This window comes from Sinocyclocheilus grahami, unplaced genomic scaffold (assembly GCF_001515645.1).
Source record: "Sinocyclocheilus grahami isolate Dianchi unplaced genomic scaffold, SAMN03320097.WGS_v1.1 scaffold16.1, whole genome shotgun sequence".
Classification (NCBI taxonomy): Eukaryota; Metazoa; Chordata; class Actinopteri; order Cypriniformes; family Cyprinidae; genus Sinocyclocheilus; species Sinocyclocheilus grahami.
In genome coordinates this window covers 5,069,517-5,077,558 of record NW_015505195.1, presented here as the reverse complement: position 1 = coordinate 5,077,558, position 8,042 = coordinate 5,069,517, and the positions used below count along the sequence as shown (strand labels likewise).

Here is an 8,042-nt window from a genome sequence, read left to right as displayed (position 1 = left end):
ATAAGGCTGCGGTTCTCTCGGTTGGTTGTGCATCTTTATCTTCCACACTTTTTCCTTCCACTCAACTTTCTGTTAACATGCTTGGATACAGCACTCTGTGAACAGCCAGCTTCTTTGGCAATGAATGTTTGTGGCTTACCCTCCTTGTGAAGGGTGTCAATGATTGTCTTCTGGACAACTGTCAGATCAGCAGTCTTCCCCATGATTAGTTGAGATAGTGAATTGGTGGGTTTTTGTTACCAAAGACTTAAACTACTTCAGTCTGTGTGCATTGAATTTATTTAATACACGAGTTTCACAATTTGAGTTGAATTACTGAAATAAATGAACTTTTCCAAGACATTCTAATTTATTGAGATGCACCTGTACAACTTTGATATGGCCACACAGGTCTAAAAAGACAGTGCTACCTGAAGGGATACTCAAAATCCACATCTATTTTCAGGTCACTGTCTGATCTGTTTCTGCACTCCACGCTCATCCTGAAGGAGCCGGAGTAGCTCCCACAGGTGGAGAATGCAAAGATGGCAAACACCTGGAAAAAAGGTTTATATTTAAGCATTTGGCAGATGTTCAAAAGCATTCAAGGTATACATTTTATCAGTTCATGCATTCAGGAATCAAGCCTATTTCCCAGGTAGCCAGCGCAATCAGGCCAATTGCGGCTGAGTGTCGGCTCACTCGGCTGTGTTCTGACAGCAGCTCACCAAAAGTGAGCCAGCTCTGGCCCAGTAATGATTGCCAGATTTGGCTAGGCTTTGGATGTGCAGACCTGGCCCGATTCGCACTGAGACACAGCACATTTAGCCACATTCGGCCCGATTACGGACCATAAGGGCTGGTCTGATTTTGGCTGAGATATGGGCATGCAGGCCTGGACCAGTTTAGGTTGAGTGCTGGGGGTAGGTCTCCATTTACAATGTGCTAAATAGTATGTAGCAGTGACACTTAAACTTAAACATCTTTTACCTGCCCATGTTATGGTATGTGTTAGTGTATTTTTTATTTTAATTCCTAATAATATTATTTTCCTTTTATCCAACATTCTCTTTTTTCTTTAACTACATTTGGAATTTAATGATTTAATTCATATAATAAAACAAGCTTAAAGTGGTTGAGGGAACTTAAACATTATTTTTGCTATATGAGTTTCAAGACATGCACACTAGCTTTGACATCTAATGATAAAACCTGACAGGCTTTTTGTGCTGCTAATTGCCAGAAGACCAAAATAACTTAATACACTGGTGAGTAATCATTTGATAATCTAACATATAACATTATATTTTAATAAACCGTTCTACACATATAATATCAAAGTAATGTTTATTTATATTTATTTATGTATTATGCTATAATTGTGAGTTTGCTGACATAGTGCTAGAGTTTAGCTCCAACCATAATCAAGCACACCTGATCCAGCTAATCAAGGTCTTCAGGATTACTAGAAACTTCCAAGCAGGTGTGAGCTGGAGCTGGTTGAAGCTAAACTCTGCAGAGCTCCAGCCCTCCAGGAATTGAGTTTGACGTCTATAGTATTGTGACCAATCTCTTTTTCTTTTTTTTCAATCAGTACAAAGAAATGCAAGTACTGGCAGTCCATCAGATGGAGAGATTGAAAAGTTCATCAAAGATGGCTGCTGCTCACTTTGGACAGGGATGGGGGAAGAACAGAGCAGGCCCAAATTTTAACATTTACCATTCATGTTATCACACTGAGATTGTCTGAATTACCATACGTGTCATTGTCTCTTCACCTTTTTGTCTCTCTTTCTGTCACTCTGTCCCTCTTTTAGGGTACGCTTACTTAAAGAAGCTTCTGGAGTTTTTTTTTTCAAATTAATTCTAATATCACAAATTTTCATTGTGTCATTTTTATACTGGGGGGGGGGCATATATTGATGTTATGGGGTAGTAGGTGGGGATGCCATGAAAAGAAATGGTGTAAGGTTTTAAGGTAACAATGTCAAAAAAAAATTTTTTTGTGTGGAAAAACAAATTATTCAAAGCTCTGGTTTTATATCAAAACGGGAAGGAGTCTTTAATACACATATTTTAGAAGTTGTAATTCTGTATGAGTAAGTGTAAGTATATATATATATATATATATCTCACACCAACCAAAATGGTACACTTAGCCAGGAGTAAGTTCAAGCTCAAACTGGTGCATGACGTTTTGCTACGGTTTCCGGTTTGAACGACATGTTTCCTGGAAACGGTGTGCAACGGGGTTTGAGATACGTTTTCTCTTGTTTGGTGGGTGTGTCAAAAATGTCAGCCCAATCAGCAGCAACATGTATATAAACCACACGGTATTAAAGAGACAGTTGGCACAATGTAATTAACATCAAAATAAATTCACAAGAGCAAGTATATTGTTTGCACATGTTTATTTACATTAAAGGAAAACTAACTGAACTAATAAGAGCATAAGTATAGATCTGGAACTTCTTTAAGTTTGTCTATAAATAATTTAGTAATTAAACTTTTGGTCCATATCCTTTCCTTAGGAAGGTGTGCTAGACACTGATGTAACATAAAAATACTATACATATATATTTTACTATTGTATTGTGGAGTGACACTTTTATAAACTTTTCTATACTTCTCTGATGATATAATGGTAAATATTACAATAACATAGCACAACAACAGTGATCAGCAATAATGATGAGCCTAATACTCACAATAAAAATAATACGGTCATATAGATCATAACACAGTCTCGGAGGTAAGAAGTGGATTATCCTTCACTACTGGCCCGAGTCTGGGTACTGAAACTGAGCTGACACCACTGGCATTGGGCAACTCGTCAGTATGATTGTGGCCCAATGCTGGTGGTGTTGGCCCAGTTTCAGTACCCAGACTCGGGCAAGTTCTGGCTAAGTGTTTCATTTCTCATCGGTGTGATTGTGGCCCAATGCCGGTGGTGTTGTCTCAGTTTTAATACCCAGACTCAGGCCAGTACCGGCTAAGTGTTTAAATTCTTGTCGGTGTGATTGTGGCACAATTCCGGCAGTTTTGGCAGCCAGACTCGGGCCAGTGTATTTGGGGCGATTCTGGGGCGTCATTCATCCCATGTCCATGCCTAATCTGGCAACCGCAGCCGGGCAGAGTTATTTCTTCTGGCCTGCCGGATCCGGGTCATTTTCGGGCCAAACCATTTTGGCTACCTGGGTTCCATTGCTAGAACCATGCTCTTTTATTTGAGCTACAGGAAGGTTAACAAGTGTTTCACATATTTTAGTGACTGGAAAAAATAGAATGCTTTCTATACATTTTCATCTGAACACTCACAATCACACATCAGACAGGGATGAAATTTGTGAAGACTGGTGCAAATGTGATAATGTCATATATTACATATTAAAATGATTTACTGTAGGAGGTGTGTATGAATGCAATTAAAATACAGACTAAATAAACCAAATGAAATCATCTTACACCATGTGACACCAACATCCTGACATGGACAAAAGCACATTACTTTTCCTTTCAGGATTTAGAGTCATAGAGATTACTTATGGACTTATGGCTGGTGGAAGGACTGAATGGTGAATGAAGATATTAAATTTCACTGAGATACTCTGCCATCTGTCATATCGCTGAGCTGGGCTGTGTTATGAACCCAGGAAACATCACAGGAGACCAAAACAATAGACACACATCAAGCCACATTAAACCATCATAAACATAGGCAAACCAAACAAATCAAATGAGGCCAAGAGAACAAAAACATCTAAACAAAGACTGATAACCAATTGAGGAACCATAACAAGACATACTAATGCAGTTATTGTAAAAACAAACGAAAAAGCCTAAACACACTGTGTTAGAAAAAACGAATCACATAGCCTAACCACCAGACCAGACAAGGTCCAAGCGAGACTATTAAACAGTTAGTCAGGCCACACAAGCTACAACAGACCAGGGAAAAAAACACACCACACAAGACAGACCAAACAAATCAAATCTGATCAAATCAAACAAAATCAGATCAGCTCACATTACCAAGCCCAGAAAAGACTGATCCCAGACAGAAACCGACCCAAATGAACTAAACTGAGTTTTGTGATTCAGTGAATCAATTAAACTGAGCAAATGTATCAAACATAAGCTTATTATGTGAGCTTATTATACACAAAAAGCAATTTGGAGAATTATAAATGCCTTGTATGTATAATCAGAATGATGTAGACAGGATACAAATGTGCCTTTGTTCAGCATTTTACTACATAGCCTGTTATTTGATGCCATTTTCCACTATGTACAAACTAGAAGCACTGTGTGATCAATAGAGGGCACTAATACTCTGCAATTGTGCGTTCTCCCACGTGCATCTAGGTAACGGTGAGTTCACGGTGTGTATACGATGCGCCGCTTACCCTGGCGCACAGTGGGCGTTCTCAATTCATTCCTTCGGGAACAGAAAGCATTGAGAGCGTGAGAAAAAAAATATTTTTTTTGCGAATGAAGAGCGGAAAACGTCAGGCGGGGGACATCTGTGCTTAAACCTCTAGTTCCAGGTCTAAGTAAATTAATGGCTGAAAATCTTATATGGACTAAAACTAATTAACACACCATTTTATATAGCGCGCGCGCAAACACACACACACACACATATATACATATATTTATGAACCCATTCTAAGACTTACCCATTCTAAGACCTTGATGAAGCCTAATGGGACTTTCAGCACCCTGAAATGCCCACCGGCAACCAACTGTCAAAAGAACAAAATTTGAAAAACGTTAGATAGATAGATAGATAGATAGATAGATAGATAGATAGATAGATGTTGTGGATGATCTGTCTTCACCACGATGACTCCTAACACAAACAGGCCTCTTCGCTATTTATTTTGAAGTGATTGTGAAACCTACGCATAGCATCTGCTGCTACTGTAAAGCATCGTCGAAAAAACAGCAACAGGGTGAAAAAAAAACATTATTTCAAGTCATCAATTCATTATATCTCTGAAGGGAAGGTGAGTCGCGAGGACCTTGAACCATTGCCAGATTGCCTTGCGCGCGCGTCACCGCTATACTCGAGCCCAAGAGCCTCTGAACAGCACGCGATAGAGATTTCTCAAACCATTTTCAACGCCAAAATCTAACAAAAAAATGATGGTGCTCTTCTCTAGCAATCTGGAAAATTGCACGGCCCTTAATCAAGGGCAAACATATTAAATGTTGCGCTTAAATGTGACGTGCGCTTTTTTTCATTACGGCATTATTATGATATTGGGAAATATTTGCTCATCAGACCTGAAGTATGTGATGCCGATTTTATTCGGACATGAGTGACGTAGGAAGGTGCGGTTTCACACGACACCATTGTTTGCCCGTGAGGATGGTCCTCCTTTAAACACCATGCAAATAAATAAATCGATCAATACAACGATTTAGATCTCCTCTTTACGCAATTTAATAATTCATTGCAATATATGATATTGGCCTACACATGAATGCAGTTTGCATCACCTTGCAAAAATGTGTATCAGACGATGTTCTGTAAATATAAGCATCAATAACCAATATATGATTGTGTGTCATATTCAGTAGACACAGATTTCTCGATCCCTGCCTATATAATATAAAAAAACAAATGTAATAATAATCATAATCATAATCATAATAATAATAATACAGAAAGGCCTGGGCTCGGAGCTGAAAGTCACACAGTAACAGTGTTGGGATGGAAGTCAGCTGCCATTTTAAAAGCATATCTACGAGCGCATCTGTAAGTGATAAAGGGCCTCGTGCATTCGGTTTGGATTGATGTTACGTTTTTGCACTAAACAAAATGTAAAATTGCAAAATATAATTTGATATCATACAAATAAATGTGCATTTAGTAAATGTCTAATTGCATGTATCACAACCCTCTACGTCTATACGTCTAACAAATCTAGCCCTTCATCAGATCTGTTTTAAATACTATACTATACTATAAAAACGAAAATATAGGAAGTCACGAAAGAAAGCCCCTTGATATACTGTATCGGTGAACAGACGGACAGCATCAGCAGGGCACCTCTCTCTATTAGAATTTTCCACCACCATTTTTAAGCGCATCTTTATCGTACACTACGAATGCCTGACGAAAAACATGTACATTATTAAACACGGCAAAAATATTCTAAAATTATTTTGAACCCAAAATGCCCTACCTGATTTGCAATATCCATGTTAGTCGCCTGCTCGTAGATAGGAGAAACAGCTATAACTGGGGGGCGGCGAGTGATGGAAGCGGAACAGCCCACGGAGGGGGAGGGAAAATAGACAGAACAGCTTCAGTTGCGTCACGCGCTCCGAGAAGGCGTTTTTTTTATATACATATATTTATGAACCCATTCTAAGACTTACCCATTCTAAGACCTTGATGAAGCCCAATGGGACTTTCAGCACCCTGAAATGCCCACCGGCAACCAACTGTCAAAAGAACAAAATTTGAAAAACGTTAGATAGATAGATAGATAGATGTTGTGGATGATCTGTCTTCACCACGATGACTCCTAACACAAACAGGCCTCTTCGCTATTTATTTTGAAGTGATTGTGAAACCTACGCATAGCATCTGCTGCTACTGTAAAGCATCGTCGAAAAAACAGCAACAGGGTGAAAAAAAAACATTATTTCAAGTCATCAATATATTCTAAAATTATTTTGAACCCAAAATGCCCTACCTGATTTGCAATATCCATGTTAGTCGCCTGCTCGTAGATAGGAGAAACAGCTATAACTGGGGGGCGGCGAGTGATGGAAGCGGAACAGCCCACGGAGGGGGAGGGAAAATAGACAGAACAGCTTCAGTTGCGTCACGCGCTCCGAGAAGGCGTTTTTTTTTGTTGCGCCAAGAGCGGATGAATGACCGACGCTGATCGCAATTGAGCAATGAGCTCATTAACCTGTCATAATTTACGTGCTTCTTCTAGCTCTATCGTCAGTGGTGCTCTCAAATATGATATTTCCCCTTCTAATTGTGAGTTGTTGTTTCGATGGCAGGCTGCTCGCGCTGCAGAGGCCCTAAATTATGAATGTGATTGATCACTCAACACCAAATCCACTAACGTTAAGTGCTGAGATTGAATTAGATCGTTTCATTTCGCAGTGGTTCGGTGGAACGCTAAGATGCCATTTGGGAAATAAGCAACAACGAAAACATCACAGTTACGAATAACTCGGTCTAACGTTACATGAGATGATGTAGGGCTGTTTCTGGAGCGAGAGTTGTTAACTCAGGATTTCACTGGGCAAAAGAAGATGGCAAGCTGTACGCCTATATAGAACTTTATATCTTCTTTAACCATATCTTGTTAAAATTTCATAATGAACCCATACTATGTATAATAAGATCTTTCACAGGAAGGTGTGAATAGAATGTTCTCCTTGTGGGAAGTAACCATACAGAGTTGGACTGACAAAGATGACTCATACACTATTTTTAGAGATGGAAAAAAAATAAACACTCCTGTTTAATAAAGAAATGCTAATACATGAAAATATTTCTGACATCTCAGCTAAAAAGTATTGAAATGGTTGATCCTCAAGAGCATGTATACTATGGAGACAGTTGTGAGAATTAAATAGATTTTTTAATACCCATAATATATTTTATATCAAATTTTATATTATGTTTTATATTGAATAATACTATTATTTAAATAACATCCAGTGTGTGTGTGTGTGTGTGTGTATATATATGGCTTCCAGATTGAGCATAATTTCCTCACTCCCTACTTCCTCCTTTTGAAGCCCAAAGCACTGCAGCTGTTTTTCTCATTGCTAATAAAACACTAATTAAAGGTTCTTGAGCGTGTCTCATTGCAAAACTGATGTGCTTCAATATCCCTAGCCTCAGTATTGTAAATGAGACTGAGAAATGCTTAAAGGGGTCATATGATGTTGCTAAAAAGAACATTATTTTGTGTATTTGGTGTAATGAAATGTGTTTATGCAGTTTAAGGTTCAAAAAACACATTATTTTCCACATACTGTACATTATTGTTTCTCCTCTATGCCCCGCCTTTCTGAAACGC

General features: G+C 38.7%; 1 protein-coding gene across 2 annotated transcripts in view; it reads right to left on the bottom strand.

The window, feature by feature from the left end:
* LOC107549468 (synaptophysin-like) overlaps positions 1–6,777 on the bottom strand; it is a 17,871-nt gene extending 11,094 nt beyond the window's left edge. Inside the window, exons 1-3 of one of the 2 annotated variants that reach the window (XM_016230562.1) lie at positions 6,690–6,777; positions 6,370–6,435; positions 411–535 (exon numbers count right to left, since the gene is read on the bottom strand). In XM_016230562.1, the coding sequence (XP_016086048.1) occupies positions 411–535; positions 6,370–6,435; positions 6,690–6,707 (209 nt within the window). In that variant the 5' untranslated portion in view covers positions 6,708–6,777. Of the gene's footprint in view, positions 1–410; positions 536–4,658; positions 4,725–6,173; positions 6,262–6,369; positions 6,436–6,689 lie in introns of those variants that run through there. The other variant, XM_016230571.1, reaches the window with a different exon arrangement.
* Between the last annotated feature and the right edge of the window lie 1,265 nt (positions 6,778–8,042).